Source organism: Manacus candei, unplaced genomic scaffold, assembly GCF_025592945.1.
Source record: "Manacus candei isolate 608988 ecotype Guabito, Panama unplaced genomic scaffold, ASM2559294v1 h1tg000014l, whole genome shotgun sequence".
In the NCBI taxonomy this organism is placed as follows: Eukaryota; Metazoa; Chordata; class Aves; order Passeriformes; family Pipridae; genus Manacus; species Manacus candei.
Genome location: NW_026138062.1, coordinates 7,716,905 through 7,739,445, shown reverse-complemented (window position 1 = coordinate 7,739,445; position 22,541 = coordinate 7,716,905). Strand labels below are relative to the sequence as shown.

Sequence of the window (22,541 nt, the reverse complement as noted above, 5' to 3'; positions counted from 1 at the left end):
GGGACAGCTGGACTCGATGGTCTTGGAGGCTTTTCCAACCTCAATATGATTCCATGATTCCATGATGTATCTCAACACATCTGTTTCTCAGAAAAAACATTAATTTTGTGCGGTCTACAAACTCTGTCCAGACTCACTTATCTTATACCCTGAAATCAGCGTTAAGTGTATTACAAGGGACTGAGCTAAAAACTGGCCACCAACAAAATCCACTAAAGACTTCCACCCATTTAGAGAATCCCCCTCTCAAGATTATGTACTGTATCCTTTTCTAAGCTTCTCCAAAATTTTTGTCTTGCTTACTTTTGGACTTGAATTTCATGTGTTGATCCTTTCAGTACTTTAGGACAGAATATTGCTGGACCAAATGCTTGGGTCCACCAGGACCAGATACACTGATGATGTGACTTCTCTTTATATATAAAAATTCTTATCAGAAACAGAGGCAACTTTTCCAGTATCTATTTAGTCCAGGTCTACTTTATTCTTAATGATTACCTCATCCTTTAACATCCGTCCCACTTCTTAAGTTCTCATTTTACTTACATGGCTTAAGAAGTTTTCACTATGTTTCAGGTTTCTGTGCAAGTTTTGGTTTAACAAGATTTCTGACCATTCTCAGCTTGGTTTTACACTTTCAAACTATTGATGCAGATTTCTTCTTGCTAATCAGTATCTCTTTTCCATTCTTTTTAGGTTTTGTGCTTACTCTTAATAACTTGCTTAAGGTTGCTACCTTCTGGGAATTCTTTTTCATCCCTGTTTAGGGGGCCTATTTCATTTCTTTCCCTCTTCTCCAGTGTAAACATTTAATATAATTTGCCCTTTTTTTTTTTTTTTTTTTTTTTTTTTACATACAGTAATATATGTTACCTAAATTCTACTTCCTGTACTCCTCACTAAAATTTTTTGCTTTTGTTTGCCTTTCTGAAACACTGGACTGCTATCATAGATCCTTCACATTCTTCTGTCTTGCAACTTCACATGAAGTAGAAAAGCTCTAAACCATCACATTTATTTTCTATAATTTTTTCCTGTAGATCCTATCATTTACTAAGATTTAGTCTAAGTTATCCTTGCCTCAGTGTCTGTTCCATAAAAGAAGCAATCTTCTATAATGTTCTATAATGTTCAAAATCTCATCATCCCTAGCATCACTGGTTGAACTTTTTGCTGATATTTACCCATGAGAAATCACACAAATTTGCATGATCACACAATCTCAACTTTTGCTCCCCCTCCCCTTACTTGTAGGCACTATTATCCAGATCAAATCTGTACCAGCAGATTCACAATAAATTGCATCCCTATTAAGTATTTTTCCTACCCTTTGCTCAACGATTTTCATTGAAATGCATACTATCTCATCTTCAACCTCAGATTTAACATTTTTATTGCACTGTTGTTAAAGTCTTCACTCCTTAATACGTTTTAGTGCATGAACTAAACAAAGAGTGTCCATCCTTCTGTTTCAGTGTATGCCACTTAATGACTTTGGAACCTCCATATTCCCGATTTCCTGTATCTGGTTTCACATGCTAGATCAATTGTTCCTGCCACTGTCGTTGATTGAAGTACTATAGAAAAGGGGTAGATCTGTACACTTACAAGTTGTTATACATATAATGCATGTACGCCCCATATCCTTTTGTTTATCTATCTTTTCTCTTGTTCCATCTTCACTCAGGTCCCTCTATTTTTATTCCATGTGAGGATTATATGAGTTATTTCCAACTTTCCTCCTGAGTATTTCAGTTTAAAGGCTTTTAGGATTTCCCAGTTTAATGAAACGTAGACGAAAGATAAATTAGCAAGAGGTAGCACTATAATAATAAAAACATCTTTATTTCTCATAAATTTAGCAGCATTTACTGTTTGATGTTTGTGTGCTTCGGTTTATAGTGACAGTTCCAGTTCAACATTCAGATGTAACTTTTCACTGTCAGAAATTCTTTTGGACTATGTAGACTCCATTCAAATTAGAATTAGACTCCATTCAAATGGAGTCTAATTCCAATTCCAGTACGCAATATAGAGCTGTGTTCTCTCATACTAGTCATACATATTGAAATAAAAATTCTGAAAAACTTTACAGAACTTTAAGGTCTATTACTAAAAATAAAATGTTAATTAGAATAAAAATGAATGGACCAACAGCATGATAGTTCTACACCAATAACTATTTAAATCTCATGCATGCTACTAAAACAATCTAGCAGTCTAACAACGCAGAAGAAAGATTTCATTAAATCAGATTTTCTATTTATGATGCATTTTAATATCTCACTAGTACAGGATCAGAACAATTAAACTGAAATACGTCTCCAATATTGACTTTTACATAATAGCTTTTAACATGATTTCAGTTTTATGAAATGACAAATTCTCCAGAAGAGTTTCATGGAAGGAGTTAAGTTCAGCCTAGCTGACAGGGTTATTTAAAATATCTTTCTCTGTTATGAATAAAAGAAGTATTTACATGTGTCTAATTTTGTGTGTCAGAGAGAAAAATAGCATAGAAAAATAAGCAGATGCTATAAATATGACAGACCTAAAAAATGCAAGCAATATATGGGGTTTTATATGCATAAACCCCCATATATTCAAAGTGCAGAATTATTAATTCAAAACAAAGATGTTTTTCAAAAATAGCGAGGCCATAAGAAACTCCTGTTAGACATCTCTGTTTACTATCTGTGAATTCTTTTTGTTCCACTATTGTAAGTTCCATATTAAATATCAGAAAAGCTTAAGAGACTGTATGTAAGGGGGGAAGGAAAAGTACCTTGTATGGTTTGATATTTTTTTCCTGACTAAAATTAGCACCTTGGAACTCACTCTAAAACCATTCAAAACCTTCCACTAAGTTAATTGGTTTTGCATCAAAACGGGAATGTCAGTGATCCTTTAAGAATTTAAGTAAGTACTTTGTCCCACTGAGAAGATTTCCAAAAGCTTCTACAAGGTCAGGAAAATTACTTGGTCCATATAAAAATTTTGTCTTCCATTCAAATATAAGATCTCGCTTATTTCAGGCCTAGGGAAAGAGGATTTGAGTCACACTCCTTTTATGTTTGCAAAGAAGAAAAATACGCCTTTTGAGGAAGGCTGAGAAGAAAAAGATGATTCTTTACAATCATCTCTGGGTTTAGCACGTTGGGATGTTAAGATATGAGTTAACAGAGGTCTGCTGAAGATATACATGTACTGAAATCATACACCATATGCAGAACATTGTTCAGTGTTTAGACTCACACAATAAAACTCACGAAGCCACAACCACATCTAGCATTACCTTTGAGTTAAAGTTCGATTCCATGCTGTGCACATGGGATATACTCCATGTGTTCCTGTATGCATAACACTTATTCAACTTATGTACTACAATCCATAGAGTCCACAGCAGTAATGAATACACAAACGCGACCAAGTGCACATCTTTCACCGTACGCAATTAAATGACTTTTCCTAAATTTTTTTTTTTAAATCAGCCAAACACGCAATTTGGCGGAAAATAAAAGCCGAAATCGAACCCGAAAAAAAACCATCACGACTGCTAGCCAGCCAGTGTTACCCTCTGCGGTCCAGAGCACACCGCATAACGCCGGGGATCCCACCGGCAACAACAGGAATGCGGCGCCCACGGCGTCGCCTTCCCCGGGCGCAGCCCGCGGGGCGGCCCCGCGCGGCCCATCCGCCGCCCTGCGCTGCCACCTGGCGGCGGCGAGAGGCGCCGCGCCCGCCCGGAGCGGCCGGAGCGCGGCCGCGGGGAGCGGCCCGGGAGGGAGAGGGGCGGCCGCGCAGCCGCTTAGTTTGCTGTGGGTGCAGCCGCGCCCCGGCTCCCTCCGCGCCCCGCGGCCGGGGTGGGCAGAGGAGGAAACACAAACTGAACGGCCCCGACACGCGCGCGCGTCCCCGGTTTCGGGAGATGTGCGCGGCGAAAACCGTCGCTTCGTTTCACCGCGACCACCCGATTCCCCGCGGTCTCCGCGAACGCGGCGCAGGCTCCCGAACAGGAAGCGCCCGCGGCCGGACCCCCGGCTCCCGCTGCCCCCCCCTTCGCGGCTCCGCTCCGCTCCACCCGGCCGCGGCCAGCGAGCGCTGCGAGGAGAGCACGGGGGTGGCTGGGGACTATCGCCCCAGGGGACGGGGGGCAGACGGGGCGGTGTCCGCGGCGGCGGAGTGACCGGAAAGTTGGCCCGTGCTGGGGAAAGTGCGGGGGTGTGGCGGGGCGAACGCCGCGCTCGTATCGGCATCTGTGTGTGCTGCGTGTGCCCGCGCCGTGCGTGCCCGTGCGGGCGGGGGGCGCGCCGCCCCACGGCGCCGGCGGCTGCTGCTGCCGCTGCCACCGCGCCGTCACTCGGGGACACCCACCCCGGACCGCGGCCCCTTCCCTCCCGCCTCCCCGCGCACCCCCCGGCGCCCCCGGCGCCGCCGCCCCGCCCTCGCTCCCCTGGCACCGCCCCCCACCCGCGCTCCGCGGTGGCGGCACCGCTCCGCTCCGCACCGCGCATCGCGCCGCCAGCCGCCCCCACCCCCGCCGTGCGGCCGCGCGCGCCAGAGCGCGCGTGCGTGGCGGGCGCGCCCCCGCGGCTGCCCGGGCACGCGCGCCTGTGTGAGTGTGAGTGTGTGTGAGAGTGTGTGTGTGTGTGTGGCGCGTGTGCGCGCGTGTGCGCGCGCCCCTGTGCGAGCGCTGTGTCTCGGCGCCGCCTGCGCGCGGGGGGAGCCCGCTCCGCTCCGCTCCGCTCCGCACCCACCGCCCCGGCCGCCGCCGCACCGACACCGACACCGCCGCCGCGCCGCGGGGAGGCTTCTTCATGGGCTGCCACCATGCTTGGGCCCTGGAGATTTCGGGCGAAGTAAGTACCGGGGTCGACTTTTCTCTCTCTCCCTTCTCCCTCTTCTCTTCCTCCCTTACTCGTCCCCCCACCCTTTCCCAGCCAGCTCTTTGCTTGCTGTTGCTTTCCACTCCTTCCCCCGCCTCCCTCACCCCCCCGAAATCCATGTCTCCCAACTCGGGGTGCTGCTCAGTTCGGTGGCAGTGACCGGCTGGGGCTGCTGGCTCGCTGCTGCTGTCGGCGGTACTGAAAGCTGCCTCCAGCCGGATATGCAGTGCGGTAAGCTAAGGGTTGAACTCTTCGGGGAAAAAAACCCACACACGCAAGAAAAATCCCGATGCAACCCCTTTTCTCTTCTCCCCTCCCCCCCGTCGCTCCCACCCCCACTTCCCCCCCCCCCTTTCTCAATCTGAACCTCTGTAGGGAGCTGGCGAACAGCAGCACACAGTCACCACAGAGGGGTTTCCAGGGCGGGATTGCAACCTTGCATGTAGCCAGCTACAACTTTATTCTCTTTACCTCTCACCCCACCCACCTTTTTTTTTTTTTTTTTTATTTTTGTGAGAGAAAGGCAGAAAGGAAGAGGGAAGGAAAATTGTATTTGCCTCCTTTTCTAACAATAATTGAATTAAAGTTGTAAAATGCCTGGGAGTTTAACACTGACCGGGCAGGTTTTCAATGGCTTGTCTTTTTTTTTTTCTTTTCTGCAAAGAACTGTTGGTTAATGGATGAATGGATCTGATCAAACTGAGAAAGAATATGCTAGATACATGCCTTTGAGTAAGATTTCTGCTGCCTTTATGCAATGAAGCCTTTTTGCTTTGAGTAATTCTGATCCAGTTGACGTCTGGTCAGAATTAGAGAGAGATTCACCGAGACTTCCGATTTCTTGCTGCATGACTGCCTTTGCTGCAAGTGCTAGATTTGCAGCCGTGAACCTGATGCCACAGGAGATGTCTTGCAGTACTGAGACCTCTCATTTTTTAGGATACCTTCCTCCAAACCAGAGTTGTGTCATAAGGATTGGAGCTCTGAGGTGAACATTAGAAAATGCAAGCCTCCTCCAAGATCCCAGTATTTAAGCCTGATGATTTATTAGGTCTTCCCTTACCAACACACAAAATGCATCTATTTTCCCCACTCATATTGCTTTTGGACTAGTAGAAGAAAGCCACAAGGAGTCAGAAAGACTGCAGAAAGGAAAGGAAAGCATTTGTTTCCAGCTAGGTGAAATTCAGGCATTAAATTACTGACGTAGGTCAATGGTAGGATTTCCCTTCCACCCTCCTTGGCTTTTAATCAGCCTGGGTGTCTTCTCCCCTAAAGGATAAAGAGTACTGACAGCCATCGCTGCTTATAATCAGTAACTCTGATGCTTGGAGTGTTGGCAATGAGATATTTTCACCAGACCTATTTAGATCTCTCCACTTCTACCAGGCTAGTTTTGCAGAACATTGGGAATAAGCGCTATGTCAGATATGGATGAAACTCCGAAGATGATCAGCATGTTTTACATTTTTCACAATTTTTGGGTGAGTGGTTAAAATATTTCTTTTAAGAGTATGTGTGTGTGTGTGTGTGTGTGTGTATGTGAGAGAGAACTGAAGACTTCTGCTTGAAATGGGCTCTGTTACATTGTGTATAACTTGAGGGAGAATCAAAAATCAGTTAAAATTATTTGCTTGTGTAAAGATACAAAATTTTTCTAATTGAAGAGAGCTGTTGAGTGCACTGAAGTAGGAGGTTAATGTATTTAATCTCATTACAGAAGAATTCCTCCACAGAAGTCATCTGGGGGTGAGTGTGTGTGTGTGTGTGTGTGTGTGTGTGTGTGTGTGTGTGCATATCTGTGTGGGTGAGTATGTGCTTTGTAAATGTATAGCTAGGAGTAAAAAACCCAACATAAAAGAGTTTTAAGAAATGTGTGATGGGGAGAATGTGTCAGTATTCTCTCTGTTGAATTAAGCTGCCGTTTTCAGCACTGAATATTTTTCTTTGGATTCCTACCATGGTATTTCCACCAACGGTTAAAAATCAAGGTAGAAGGAGGGGAAGACCTTGGTGCGCTGTTCACTGGGGAGGTTCTGAAGGGAAGGGGGAGCTGGGTGATAGGGGAGGTGGGAAATCTCGTAAAATGGTGTTTCTTTTCTCTTAAATTAGAAACGTGAAACTGAACTGACAGCCATTTTATGTATATTTATGGGGCTGGTCATGAAAAAGATCCAAGGAAGCATTGAAATGCACCCCACACAAACAGAAGCAGAACAATTCCTACTGTGACCTCACTGTTTTAAACACCGCAGGCATTTGACTCACTAGGAGTTGCCTATCAACCCTTTAATCAATGCATGTCATCCAGTTTTTGAAAGTATGGGAATTAGAAGTGACAGGAGGTTTGGTTTTTTTGTTGATTAACAATCCATTCCCACCCTAATGAAGACATACATAAACTTTATTTCCATTTTAAATTTTACAGGGCTGTACTATTATGGTACTTTCTTTTTTTTCTCCTTATCCTTACAGGAAATAAAATGTATGCTTGCTGCTCTACAGTAACTTTGGAACAGGACCTCAACAAAAAAATGCATATCTGGATGCTGCAGACGATCGCGTTTGCTTTAACATCGCTAGTCCTTTCGTGGGCAGAAAGCATCGAGTATTATGGGGAAATCTGTGATAATGCATGTCCTTGTGAGGAGAAGGACAGCATCTTAACAGTGAGCTGTGAAAACAGAGGGATCATCAGCCTTTTTGAGATCAGTCCACCAAGGTTCCCTGTCTACCACCTCTTGTTGTCTGGGAACCTTTTGAACAGGCTGTACCCAAACCAGTTTGTCAATTACACCGGGGCTTCAATTTTGCATCTGGGGAGCAATGACATCCAAGACATCGAAACTGGGGCCTTTCATGGTCTGAGAGGTTTAAGGAGGCTGCATTTGAACAATAACAAGTTGGAACTTCTACGGGATGACACTTTCCTTGGGCTAGAGAGTTTGGAATACCTACAGGTCGATTATAATTATATTAGCATCATTGAACCCAATGCCTTCAGCAAACTGCATTTGCTGCAGGTGCTGATTCTCAATGATAACCTCCTCTCCAGTTTGCCCAACAACCTTTTCCGTTTTGTGCCCTTAACTCACCTGGACCTGAGGGGTAACCGGCTGAAGCTGTTGCCCTATATGGGCCTCTTGCAGCACATGGATAAAGTGGTGGAGCTGCAGCTGGAGGAAAACCCCTGGAATTGCTCTTGTGAGTTGATTGCTCTAAAGGATTGGCTGGACAGTATCTCATACTCTGCTCTGGTGGGAGATGTAGTTTGCGAGACCCCTTTCCGCTTACATGGTCGAGACTTGGATGAAGTCTCCAAGCAGGAGCTTTGCCCCAGGAGGCTCATCTCTGATTATGAAATGAGACCTCAGACACCACTGAGCACCACAGGGTATTTCCACACAACCCCAGCCTCGGTCAACTCCGTGGCTACTTCTTCTTCAGCTGTTTACAAATCTCCCTTGAAGCCCCCCAAAGGGACCCGCCAACCCAACAAGCCAAGGGTGCGCCCCACCTCCCGCTTACCCTCAAAAGACTTGGGATACAGCAACTATGGCCCCAGCATTGCCTACCAGACCAAATCCCCGGTGCCTTTGGAGTGCCCCACTGCCTGCACTTGCAACTTGCAGATTTCTGACCTGGGCCTCAATGTCAATTGTCAGGAGAGGAAGATTGAGAGCATTTCTGAACTGCAGCCCAAACCCTATAATCCTAAGAAGATGTATCTGACGGAAAACTACATTGCACTGGTCCGCAGGGCAGATTTTGTGGATGCCACCGGGCTGGATTTGCTACATCTGGGCAATAATCGGATCTCGGTCATTCAGGACCGGGCTTTTGGGGATTTAACTAATTTGCGAAGGCTGTACCTGAATGGGAACCGGATCGAGCGGCTGAGCCCAGAGCTGTTCTATGGGCTGCAAAGCCTGCAGTACCTCTTCCTGCAGTACAATGTCATCCGGGAGATAGAGGCAGGCACCTTTGAATCTGTCCCCAACCTTCAGCTCTTGTTTTTGAACAACAATCTGCTGAGGTCTTTGCCAGGGAACATTTTTTCTGGTCTGTCTCTCTACAGGCTGAGCCTGCGGAGCAACCACTTCTCCTACCTGCCAGTGAGCGGGGTGCTGGACCAGCTGAAATCCCTGCTGCAGATCGACCTGCACGAGAACCCTTGGGACTGCACCTGCGACGTGGTGGGCATGAAGCTGTGGCTGGAGCAGCTCAACACCGGTGTCCTGGTGGACCAGGTTATCTGCGAGTCCCCTAAGAAGTTTGCCCAGAGCGACATGCGGGCCGTCCGGGCGGAGCTGCTGTGCCCCGACTACTCGGATATCGTCGTCTCCACGCCCACGCCGTCCCCGGGCCAGCTGCCGGCCAGGACCACCCCCTCCTCCTCCACCGTGCGCCTCAATGGCACGGCGGCGGCGGGCGGCTCCGCGCCCTCGGGCGGCGCCGGCGGCGGCACCTCCTCGGTGCCACTCTCGGTGCTGATCCTCAGCCTGCTGCTGGTCTTCATCATGTCCGTCTTCGTGGCGGCCGGGCTCTTCGTCCTGGTGATGAAGCGGCGCAAGAAGGGCCAGGGTGACCACGCCAGCGCCAACAACTCCGACGTGAGCTCCTTCAACATGCAGTACAGCGTCTACAGCGGCGGCCACCACCACCATCACCACCCCCACCTGCAGCAGCACCCGCCCCACCGGGGCGGCGGGGGCGGCGGCGGCGGGGGCGCGGCGCTGCCCAAGGTGAAGACCCCCGCCGGCCACGTCTACGAGTACATCCCGCACCCCCTGGGCCACATGTGCAAAAACCCCATCTACCGCTCCCGGGAGGGCAATTCGGGCGAGGATTACAAAGACCTTCACGAGCTCAAGGTCACCTACAGCAGCCACCCCCTGTCGCCCGGGGGGGGCGCGCCGCCGCCCCCTCCGCCCCCACCGCCGCCGGCGCCCGGCGGGGAGGACGCGCCGGGGCGCAGCCCCGCGTACAGCGTGAGCACCATCGAGCCGCGGGAGGAGCTGCTCTCCCCAGTGCAAGACGCCGATCGCTTTTACAGGGGCATTTTGGAGCCCGACAAACACTCCTCCTCCACGCTGGGCACTCCCGGCTCCACCCTCCCCGACTACCCCAAGCTCCCTGCCGCCTACACCTACTCCCCTAACTATGACCTTAGGCGTGCGCACCAGTACTTGCACCCGGGGCCGGGGGACAGCAGGCTCCGGGAGACGGTGCTCTACAGCCCCCCGAGTACTGTCTATGTAGAGCCCAACAGGAACGAGTACTTGGAGCTAAAAGCAAAACTAAACGCAGAGCCGGACTACCTCGAAGTGCTGGAAAAACAGACCACATTCAGCCAGTTCTGAGAAACAGCCTCCCTCCCCGTCCCCTCGCCAGTCTCAGCAGCTCCTTCTCTAGAGTATTTGTATTTAACAACCACACGCAAAACAAAGAAATGCTGACCTCCCACCTCACCCACCTTCTTTTTTCCCCCTTTAATGCATTTTATTGTAGGGTGAAGTGCCTTGGCACAGGACTTTTCAGCTTCGGGGAATGATTCTGAAAGGGTGTGCTGTTCAGTTTAGTTTATTCTTTTTTCTTTTACTGTATTTGGAAGTCAGAAACCACCTGCTTTGTAAAATGGGCACAACACTGGTGTTGTGCGGGTGTCCACGTGTGCTTGGGGAAGGTGGCAGGAGGTTCCTGTCAGGTCATGTTCAGGTCACAAGTACAAAAGTCACTATCACTATTTTTTTATTATTATTTTTATTTTTTTCTAACAGACATTCTTTATTTTGGGTTTCTTTCTGGTTGAAGAGTACAGCGCACATTTTCCCCTTTTTGCCATGGGTGAGTCTAAATGGCTTTTTTGGAGAGATTAGCACACCCCGACTTTAATACAAGGTTTCCTTTTTTTAAGGATGTGTTTGTATACTTTCTGGACTTTTGAATTCAAAAATATATTATGATCTTTAAAAGGATCGCTGTAGATGTGGACAAATCATTAAAGAGTGCAGAGATATATGATCCATAACTGGTTAGTGAAAATAATTTATTGATGAAATATAAAAAAATATTTTATTGTAGCACCTATTTTTATATGCACATTAGCATTTCTCTTTCCTTCACTATTTTAGGGCCTAATCCTGCAAATTCTTAACTCACTTCAGTGTCTCTACTTGTGAAAGAAGTCCCAGCTTAGGCCTTCATCCTGCAGGCACTTAAGCACATGAACAACTTTACCAACGAGTGTAGTTTTCTAGACTCACTCATTGAGCAAAGTTAGTCAAAAGCCAAAAAAATTAGGATAGAGGATGCAGAACTATTCTTACAAGTAAAACTACTGGAATGTTTCAGTGTTTTTGTTTTTGTTTTTTTTTTTAAATTCAAGACGAGGTCCAAAGTCTCCATATTCCTTTAAAGTGTTGCACTACACCGAGAGCTTTTTTTCCAAATATGATGTAGAATCAAAAGGACCTTTTAAATCATTAGATATAATGCCAGTTATGACCAAATCTTAACAGACAATCTAAGACATGAAATCCGATCACAATAGAAAAAAATCATGTTTCTATTTGAGAATATACCTTTTAGCAACCTCCTGCTTAGGAGTCTGGTTGGGCAAACTAGTGAGGGATATGTAGAAGGCATTCATTTTATCAGGAAAAAAAAAGTGTTTCATTTTTGATTTGTCAGTTTCAATTCTTTTTTCATTTTTGCTTTTGTATTAGTTAACCAAAATATAATGATTTTGCAACTGTTGTAGCCAGTTTCTGATTGTTTAGTCAAGTACAATTGCACTTGTACAGATCCACATGTTTACTGGCATCCTGAAAGACCAAATGGTGGACTGTACACATCTATATAAAATGTCTTTCCCTTTTGGGCAGCAAGCAATGGCAAGGATATTAATAAACACAACATCACTGTAAGAGGGGACAACTGATATGTATCCCAGCACATGTGATTTTTTAATAGTTTCTGAATAAACACTTGGTAAATATTTCAAATGTAAGATCCTGAGGTAATGAGTATTTGAACTTTAAAATTTCTTGCCAAAATAATCTGGTTTTACATTGGATTCTCTTTACTAGCAATTATGGCTCATCAAAAAGATTTAATGTTTCTAGGCAAAACATAATGTGTTCTCTGTTTTCAAAATATGGCGTGGTAATTACCGACGTGCATAACATGGGTCAGAAAGCAACATAGGGATATGTGATTCAACAACATATTGAATAGGATAGCTTTATATTTACATTTTGTCTCCTTACTGAAGTGTTCTTTAATATGTGGAATAGGGTAAGTCATACTTCACATGTTTTTTTTTTTCCTTCATTAGGTTATTATATATTATATTGTTTGCAGCGTTGTTCCCTAGTAAATCTTTTATTGCAAAAGGGCTCTGTTCTATTCTGCTTTTCTTACCCATGTACAATCTGTCACTTTCTACAAAAACAAAGCTATATAACTGGTCTGTTGGAATTCAAGATAAATGTTTTCTTGGCATGTGTTCTTTCTATGCCACCCACATTGAGCAAAAGCAAAAAAAAAAAAAAAAAGAAAAAACAACCAGCAAGCATGACTGTATTTAGTTTGGACAGTTTAGTACGTGGAGTGTTATTTCAGTTTGAAACACAGAGATGAGGAGTGTTCTTTTGTCACAAGAGACACAACACATGGCTATTCTGTTCACTGCTCGCCATCTCCTGCAGACTTCCTATTGACACTGATGAGAGATGTGTGTGTTGCTGCCTGAGGTGCAGTTTTGGAGCCCTAATTTTGAATTACTGCCTTTATTGCTGAAACCAGTGGTCTGGTTCTCCCATTTAAACTCAGTAGAGGCACACTGTTGTTAAATGGGTATAAGTAAGAAAATTTTCAGCCTTGCTGACTTTGTCAGAGAGAAATTAACTCAGTAAGGATTGAATGAGAAGTTCCTGCAAACTTGGTCTGTTCATGTGCATATATATGTTTTCTGTATGATTCTAGACTCATAAACATAAGTTTGCATAGGTGTCAATACAAACACAGGATTAGGTCCTTAATGTGAAAGGTACATTTTGCATGGCATACTGCCACAAAGAGGCAGCATCCACAAATGAGTAAATGAGCAGGAATTACTTGATTTGTAATAGTTGACAGAAATGCCTTGGCATTCTGTTTATGCTTACATTCTGATGTTGCCTTTTCTGAGGTTAATATTACTGCTGCTTCCATGTGTTCCACGTGCATTTAATAACTGGTAATGAAGATTTTTTCTAATCATCTACATTGCAATCAGAACAATTAATTTAAATTTTTTCAGCTTCCTATCTTCAGTAGAAAAAAAAATATTATTACTTCCGTTAATGGAGAAAAAAATTAAATTACATCAGTTACCTACAGAAAGTGCATTCCTGAAGATAAATCCTTAAAAAAGGATACAGAGTGAAAAATAATATTCTTTAGTCTGTTAACATCCTGAAACATATCTGAAAGGGCTATTTGTGAATGAGGACTTCAATGGAAGTAGAAATTCCCACACAGTGGCTACAATGATACACCCTCTTTGGATAATTATTGTAAGAAGGAGTAGGCATAAGAAATAGGAAAGGAATAGACATTGACAAAGGTAGGTGTGCCTCTGTTTTGAAAATAGGATAATTTGTTTGAAGAAAAACTGTTTCTGTAAGAATATGGCCTTTGTTTTGCTAGCAAGATCAGTGAAACCTTCTGCATGATGATCTGCTCAGTTAGTGCTGACCAAAGGGGTAATACTGCAAGACAAAAAAATCCGCACTATTTTGAGAATTCAGTATATTATTTTAGGTTGGTTATCAGACTGGTTTAGATTGGTAATTAAAGTGACTTTTCCCCTCTTTTCTTTATTTTTTGTCCTTTGACAAGTAATGTTGAGCGTGCTGAATCACTCATATGGCCTCACATTTTATTTCGAAAGTGCATGAAATTCTGTGATAAAAGAACAAAAAAAGGTGGAAGAGAATCATGATTTCTCAGTGTAATTACTGGAAACAAAACATAAATTGTGATAATATAAAACATATATATTTATTAGGTTAAAGAAATATTTCTTACCTTTTTTTCCCATATCAAGCCAATTCAATGTCTTAAATACAAATGGTGAGTTTAGGAGTGAGAACTTTTTCCTTTCCTTTTCCTTTCCCTTTCCTTTCCCTTTCCCTCCGCTCCTCCTTCCCCTTCCCCTTCCCCTTCCCCTCCCCTTCCCCCCCCCCCTTCCCTCCCCTCCCCTGCCCTCCCCTCCCCTCTCCTTCAACTTAATCCCAGAAGATATACTCTGTAATTCCTAGACATTCTTACACACTACTTGAAACACCAGATTAAAAGTCTGATATAAAGGCATCTTACACTTCTATAGTTCTAAAACCCAAATTTTTACATTTTTTTTAATATTTACCATCTACTATTTTAATGGTCACTTAAGGTTGTGAAAACATGTTCAATTGATTCTCTATACTGCAGTATTTAGTTTCTGAATGTTTTCCTGTGTTTTAGTTTTTTATAAAGCTTATATCTTAAGATTATTCTTTTTAGGAAACAGATACAGTGGTACCTTTTTCACATAATAAGTTAATTATTAAAGTAATACAAAAATGGTAAAATATCATAAAAGTGAGCTTATGACCATGGTAAACACATTTTAGAAAATATATCTGGAAAGGCAGGAATACCTAATTGTAGTTGTTTGCAAATATGAAGGCAAGATCCTGGTTCTCTAGGTTCTTTAGACCTCCGTTTAGCTGGAGCTAAAATGTCTGACCAGCATGTTGTTTCTTACAGAAACTTAAGAGTCTGTTTAATGCATATGGTTCCCTCTCAGGGGGCAGAGTCCATTAAAGCACTATATCCTGAAGGACAGGGTAAACAAGAGCTCCTTCATTTTTAGAGGGCAGGTTCTTTATATTGCTCCGTGTCTCCAGGGAATCTGAATAGCCTTTCATTTGGTTAAAGACTGGCATACTGAAATGCAGCATCTCCAAACCAGAGAAGGAGGCTGAAATCTTTTGCTGTCTTATGCAGAACTGAGAACACTACTGATGCTACTGGCATTAAACAAGAAGAATGGGGAGAGAAGGGAGAGTGAATGGCAGACACAATTCCATAGCTGTCAACCTTCAAACAGTCTTCACATTTCTATTGATTATTTCATTGTAGGGAACTTGTACCTTCTCTCTGCAGCATCTACTTAACTCTGGAAAATGTAGGACCTGAAGCTAAGTAGTGACAAGAGGATGGAGGAATGAGGTGTTTCTGTGAGAGAAGACAGCAGGATAGCAGCCCTCTGAATGGGGCAGACATATTATTTGTTTTTCCCAGCCTTTCTAAGAAGCTTTGCAATGTGCTCTGATGAAATAAGGACACATAGATCTCCTTACAGTTCATCAATACTGCCTTACAGATTTGTGATTATTCATCTGTGTGTAAATACTATCCTAATATCACAAGTCTTTACAATGATTTTTTTTTTGCCCTGTTCATTATTTAACTACATTTCAGAGTAGCTAGCAGTATGATGATACTCTAGAAATGCTAAGCACAGTTATGCTTTAGAATAATTGTTTGTTCTTAAAACACTGAATAGAACAGTTAGGACACAAAAAAAGAGGCACATTTAGGTACTAGGAACAAGAGGCAGTTAATTGAATAGTCAAAGAAGTAAAGTGTAATGAAGTTTGTAATTAAATGACTATCAAATTAACTATTTAACTTACAGCTAATGGGCCACATTTTGCTTCTTGTTGTGTAAGTACAAAACTGGATTCCGTTGACTTAAGGAAGTTACAAAACATTTACCTTGCTCTTACGAGTTTGGCTTTTTGTCATTGATATAAGCCATTCTCTTAGTATTTCTCTTTTGTAAAGTGAAAAATTTGAATACAGTAATGATAAACATTTGTAGTTCTGCTATGTACTTAAAAAATGAATCACATCTATTTCCAGTCTGCTGACATATTAACTGAACATTGCTGTAGTATAGTACTGTAAAATTTATCTGGGACCCACATTGTCCTGATTATATGGGAAGTCCATATAATCCACATGTATAGATGTGGTTCTTCAGAATGATGGACTTTCTGAATAGACAGCATACCTCTATTTAATTCTGTGGACTTGGTCCTAAAACCTTCAATTAGATTAAATGCCTATTAATAAAAATTATAACCTTTGTGGTGTTTGCAACTACTTTTACTGCAATTTTGCAGGCTTATATTACAGTATTTTTAAATTTTGCAGTAAACTATAGACCATGTCAAACATAAATGATTTTTTCTGGTTGGATACATGATTACTATTGTATATCATGACATGGTTCTGGGTGACCTTCCAAAAAGGTCTAGAGTGGGATAAGATAAAAAGATTGAAATAATACTTGTCTAGTTCAGTATTTCAGGTAATAAAACATTTTCTTCTCATTATTTCAACAGTATATCTGATTATGTGAGCATTAGATTATTGAAGCCTTCTGGTAATTTTGTACCAATACTGTGACAAAAAGTTTACATTTGAGGAGGGGGACAAACAATGAGATTGCTTTTGTCAGAGACATCATATCAACTTTATTCAGAAATGCTTAAAGTACTAAATTAGATTCTTAAAATAAAACTTGGGAGGTGACAATCTGGTACAGTTTTTGAATTTCTGAAAACAGTGTTTAATTACCAAGTAGATTATTATTTTAACCATCTGTATTTTTTACCATCTGTATTTTAAAAAAGAAATATATATTTCTGTGTGTATATGTATGGAAGTGTATGTGTACATATATATAAGTATGCAAATATATATGTATGCATACATTTATAGCTATCTATGTTTCTTTAATTAACATTGTCTTTACTGTGATGTAAGAATATTTCCATGTGAGTTTTGAAAGCGTTTAGGTTTGTAATGAAACAAAAGTTCTTTGTATAGCATATGTAGCTTATAAATGTTATATCCACATAGTCACCAAAAAGTCAGTCTAGTCCTTCAACATTTCAACTTTTCTAGTATAGTCATATAAATTTGGAGTTGGAGTTGCTAGGAGCAAAAGTTCAGCTCAAATGCAGTTTGCAACTTGCTGAATATGCATTGAGGGGCATTAATGTTCCTGTCTTTTAAGGCTCTACCTTTTACATTTCATGTACCATCACATGGCTAAACTGACCTGAACTTGACCTTGCTGTAACTTCATTACCATAGCAATTATTTTGTCCAGTCAAATGGATAAATAGACACATACCAAATGTATTTATGAGTATGACAGCAGTTCTTACAAAGGTCTCACTATCAGACATCTGAATTTAGTTTTAAATTACTGAATTCATATCTGCGTTTAATTATGCAGTAATTACTACATGACAAAGATTTGTTTTCTTTCTAAATGTTGAACTTAGGTGAACTGATCAGGTTTTTCGTTTCAGCTATAATAAAGCTGGTAGTCCCAATGGCAGTTTTCTGCTAAAAATTAAAGCAGTGTTGTTCACAGCATTGGTACTCTTCAGCCACAATACAATTTTACAATTGTAATTTTTTTAAAAATATGAAAAATTAAACATTTTAAAAGCATTTTCAGGCTGGCAGTTTGCTAAGTTGAATTGAATATATCATTAATTTTGTCTAAAATTTATTAATAATCCAATTAAAAATAGTTTTGACATAATTTTTTTAAGTCATTCAGACAAGTCTTTATAAGTGATGTAATGATGTGTTTGCATGAGTTTATGTGTAGATACATACGGTACTGCACATTCAGTTAGGTGGTTATTTGGTAATTTATAGCAAACCCAAAAGTGTAGATTACAATATGCTTCACATTAAGCTCAAAATTCAAGAATATGTCCATTTTTCTGTTTGCAAATTTATAAGAAATGCCTACATTGACATCAAAGAACTTGAACCACATACTTTCAAAGAATGAATATTCTGCTGAATCATTTATTCTTAAATATAAATATCTTCCTTTAGTTATGATGAAAAGTACATCAAAGGAAAAATTGGCTAATCAATGTATTTGATGTTTTTGAAGTGAATGAAAATCCTGCAATTGATTTTGGTTTTTGAAAGTATGGAATGTCTTTACACTTTATGTTTTTTTTCTCTTCCTGTTAGATACTGTTTATTAGCCTACCATGCATAAGGAAAGTCCCTGCTACAAAGGTGTTTCAAATCTCAAATGGCAATAACATGACTATCGGTTACAGCTTTGGCTGTTTCTTAAGGTTGTTTTATTTTTTCAGTGATTAAATTATGCTTGTCTTTTAAGGGTGGATATTTTTGTTTATTCCATCCAAACATAACATGCAATGTAGTCAATACTAGTCGTGGAAATGATTTAAAAACACTTCATATTGATGGGTTCCTAAAGTTTATAACATTAATGTTTAAAAACTTTCTAACTCTTTGAAATGGAGTTAACAGTTACACATTTTCTGTTTTAATTTTCTGTTTCCTTGTCATTCTATTTTTCCTACACATTACTGAATCATAATGCCTATCTTTGCTTTGAGGGCTGCTTTTTATTTTATTTTGAATACAGAGCAGGGATCTAAGCTATTGTGATAACATAAAACAGAGGCAGTGAAGAGGTGTGTTTGGTTATGTAGCTCTGATAGCTGGTGTAAAACCTTAAGTAAAATCCTTATCAATATCAAAGGAAATTATGTTTTAGGTAGGGATTTTTTAAAAAGTTCTATCTATAGCATCATTCATGTAAACCTGTAACACAAATACCTACTCACATAAACATGTAGGTGATTCTGGAGCAGCAGACAGTTAAAAATTTCATGGTTTTTTGTGAATAATTTTTTAAAATGCACCTTGTCTTAAAAAGAGGAACTGTCTTATAATTAGGCAATGCTTATATAATGAAGCTTTTCATCATAGTAATTTAAATGGTAAAATTAACTCGTTATTGACAATTTCTGATCAGGTTTGAAATGTTTGGTTTTTTCCTTTTTGGCATGACTGGTAATAACTACCAACAAATAAGTGGCAACATACTATAATATGTTGAACAGTAAGATCTGTTAGGTTTATTGTGCAATATATTGCTTAATAAGTTTTAAATTGTAGAAATCTACTGATGCATATTGTACTTACTTGTACGTTAATTCTTCCTTAAGAATACTTTTTCCTAAAGAATAAGAAGTTGCTACTCTTTTGAGAAAAGTTTTTTCTATAAATACAAAAAGTGGTTAAGTTAATGGTTCTAAATTCACCAATTTTTTAGAAATGTAATTGAATGTATTTATGATGGTTAATATTTTTTCATCCATACATAATTTTATACAATGAATGTATTCTATAATTTTCAGTATATTTTATATACTGAATGCTGTCTGTAATTAAATATTTCTTAGGAGTTGTTGGATTACTAAAAAGTTTTGTTAGATTTGATTAGGATCAGAGCTTTAATTGTGGAGAAAAAAAAACCTGTCTCATCAATTTGTCTTCATACTATTTATCTTATGAAAAATTATCCAGATTACTCAGATTGATTTTTTTTCATGTCAAAATAAGTATTTATTTTACCTCACACACTGTTTAAATGTTTGAGAATTACTAACTGCTTTATATAATCATCTATGGTGAAATAACAAAAATTTCCAGCTTTGGCCTGATGAATACTATGTAATTTCAATTTACAGTTACATAGTGAAACTGTTTTATTTTATGTTTGTCTTCTACTTAGGTACCCTTATCTCCAGCTCTGTGTGTTGATGTAAGGCCTCACAAGTGTTCATTTAATCATTAAAACTCAATATTATTTTACAACCCTAAGAGAAAAACTATTTAACACAGCAATGAAGACAAAATTTCCAAGATAGATTTTGGTTCTCTGACTACTTCCACATGTGGATAATTTGATTGATGAGAGTAGTCTCACCAGATTCAGTCAGAGTTTTTTGTGTAACGTACCTTTATGTTTGGAGTTTGATTTTAAATATATGTCTAACACATGCAGGCTTACTTCAGTCCTTAGACTGAGTTCTGATTTGTCTGATGGAGAGATGTGTGTTTCTGAACATATTAGGATAATGTTACTGTTACCAAAGTATTTTCTTCCTCTTAAAAGAGTATGTTTTGATATTTCTCATGTAGACCATATACAATTAGTTGTGTGTATCAGAAAGCATTTTGATATATTCAGAAACACCTGAGGATCTTGAAATCTAAAACTGGTTCAGTTTCTGAAATGCTTCATTTCGTTTTCCTATATTTTGTTTTCAGTTGAATGTTGCTGGCTTGAAAAGGTTACTCCTCATAATGTTTAAGCTGAGTGGCAGAAGGGTACTGGGAGGATTAAATGAATATTTTTATTTATTCAGAGATTTGAACTGTAAAGCCATATATAGAATATAAGTTCTTATAGGTTCTGAATGTCCTCATTTTGTCTTGTCTTCTAAAACAAGGCTTGGGGTGTTTGGTGGTTTTTTTTTATTAGAATAGGTATTGCAGTATTTGAATGAAATATAAAGATGTTAAATAACTGTCATTCAAACTCTTCAATAAGAATTGTTGTTTTTATTACTGTTATTTTTCTCCTCAAGCTCAGAAAAATCAGGTCATGCTTATTTTTGGGACTTACAGGGTTTTTAGGAGGTGAGTGAACAATTGCTAAGAGGCCTTTCCCCTCTTTATGTTACAGCAAGTTAAACGACACCAATGATTAAATAGGAGCCCTTTTTAGTGAATTCATGTTTGGGAATATGGTCAATATATATTTATTTCTGCATTTTAATACCGAAAAGATTAACATTGTCAAAATTGTTTATTAATACTGAAAAGGAAGTAGTTATTCTCAGGGCAGAGACTCTGAAAGCAAGTATTCTTTTTACCAGAAGTTAAATCAAAGATTTTAATTTAACTGTCCAAATGAAGAGATGCAAAAGTAAAAGTATACAGAACATAGAGTATTTAATACTTAGAATATTACTAATTCTTAAATTCGTAAGCATTCTTTATAGATATGTGCAACTTTTCAGCCCTTCATATGAAATTCTTACATATAAACGATGTTTTAGCTATAATTAGGGCAACACAGTCAGAAGAGAGGAGGTATTTTGATCTATCTTATTTTATATAATCCTAGAAAAAATTCATTTTGGTTGGCTTATTTTATTTTTTTCATTACACAGGCATCAAAATTCTTCATGTCAAATTTGGAAATTATGATGTCACAAAATGTCTCAGAGTCTGGGCAAATAATAGTTCAGTAGCAGCATTAAAATTGCTACAGCAAAGTGAAATTTGAAATTAAGATATGATGTTCTGTGACCATGGGAGATATTTGTGAGAGTGCTTTGTTGACAACTAATTGATAATTATGGTGTGTATTCTTCTAACACCTTTCTTCCCAAAGGATCCTAAAGTGCCTTACAAAATTAGGGCCTGTTCCTGCCCTGATTGAAGTCAATGGGAGCACTGCCAATGGGAACAGCACTGGGCACTTAAGAAGCTAATAAAAGCTGCATTCAAACATCACTTCTGCCACTGAAATGTGAAACTGTTCAATTTACACAGCAATACTCCCAGTGGTTTGAGACGGGAAGTGAATATTATCATATACAGCTTGCAAATTTTAAAAAGGAAATATGATTTTAGAAGGGTACGTAGTACAATTTAATATTAGTGTTAATAGCACAGCCTTTGTTAAAATTTGAGTTTTCATCCAAACACATTTCTTGTATTTTTTCAGAAGATTTGAACATTAGTTCCAGTAGATGTAATGACTGATACCATTTTCATTTTTCATATGTTGTATACACATATTTTGGAGATCAGATTTGCATGGTTTTGGTACAATAATTAAAATAATTTCAGAAAAATATAACGTGGAAATACTAGAAATCTTCTCTAATAATTGTATCTTTCTGCTGATTAGTTTTTAATGTCTAGCTGAGAAAGCCTGATATTCAAATCAGTATTTTGCGTATATTTCCACATTTGTTCACTTTACAGCTGATTGCTGTGATATGCAAAGAACAGGATTTGATGTTTGTATACCTGAAATGCAAGTTGAAAGCAAGCATTATACCATGTATTCTGATATTTTTCTTTATTTTTAATATAGAGACCTTTCATATAGAAATTTTGCCAGCTACAAAACCATCAAGCAGCATGCATAGATGCAAAAAAAAAAAAAGTGAGAACTAATGCAGATATTTGTTTTTCACTCTGCATTTTTTTCTTGACCATTTATATTGATGAATAAGGAATAATTAAATTATTTAGCATTTAAAAAACTATTACAATTTAACAAATGAAAGAGGAAAACTTAGCTGTTGGACTGTTTCATTTGTCTCTAGTTAGATACTTTAAGATGGGCCTGAAAATTAAGCAGCTCCAAGAATAACTAACCATCACAACAAGCTGTCTAGTTGAATATGTAGCAACTGAAGTCTTTGAATTAGATGAATATACATGCTCTATATTCAGAAAGAAGTTTTGAGATTACAGGGACAAATAAATTCAACAATAATCTTATTGAACCTTTCTAGTCTTTTTGAATCTTTCTAGTCTTATTGAATAAATATTTACTAAATCTACTGACAAAATTGCAGAAAAAAACCCAACAAAAACAAAAGAACTACCCCAAAACCAAACTGAAAAACAGATCTAATGCAATTTTTAAAATAATATTCTCCTTTTTAT

The 22,541-nt window shown here is 39.8% G+C and overlaps 1 protein-coding gene across 4 annotated transcripts; it reads left to right on the top strand.

The window, feature by feature from the left end:
- Positions 1–4,691: 4,691 nt before the first annotated feature.
- On the top strand, positions 4,692–14,060 carry SLITRK5 (SLIT and NTRK like family member 5). Of its 4 annotated transcripts, none has more exons than XM_051779722.1 (3): positions 4,692–4,859; positions 6,276–6,370; positions 7,362–14,060. In XM_051779722.1, the coding sequence occupies exon 3, from the start codon at positions 7,370–7,372 to the stop codon at positions 10,247–10,249; it is 2,880 nt and encodes a 959-aa protein (XP_051635682.1). In that variant the 5' UTR covers positions 4,692–4,859; positions 6,276–6,370; positions 7,362–7,369; the 3' UTR covers positions 10,250–14,060. The 4 variants fall into 4 exon arrangements, with proteins under 4 accessions (XP_051635682.1, XP_051635686.1, XP_051635685.1 ...); XM_051779725.1 differs by lacking the exon at positions 4,692–4,859 and adding an exon at positions 5,026–5,117; XM_051779726.1 differs by lacking the exon at positions 6,276–6,370.
- The last annotated feature ends 8,481 nt before the right edge of the window (positions 14,061–22,541 follow it).

Coding starts and splice junctions, on each gene's coding strand:
- SLITRK5 (XM_051779726.1), top strand. CDS start 7,370: ATGTATGCTTGCTGCTCTACAGTAACTTTGGAACAGGACCTCAACAAA.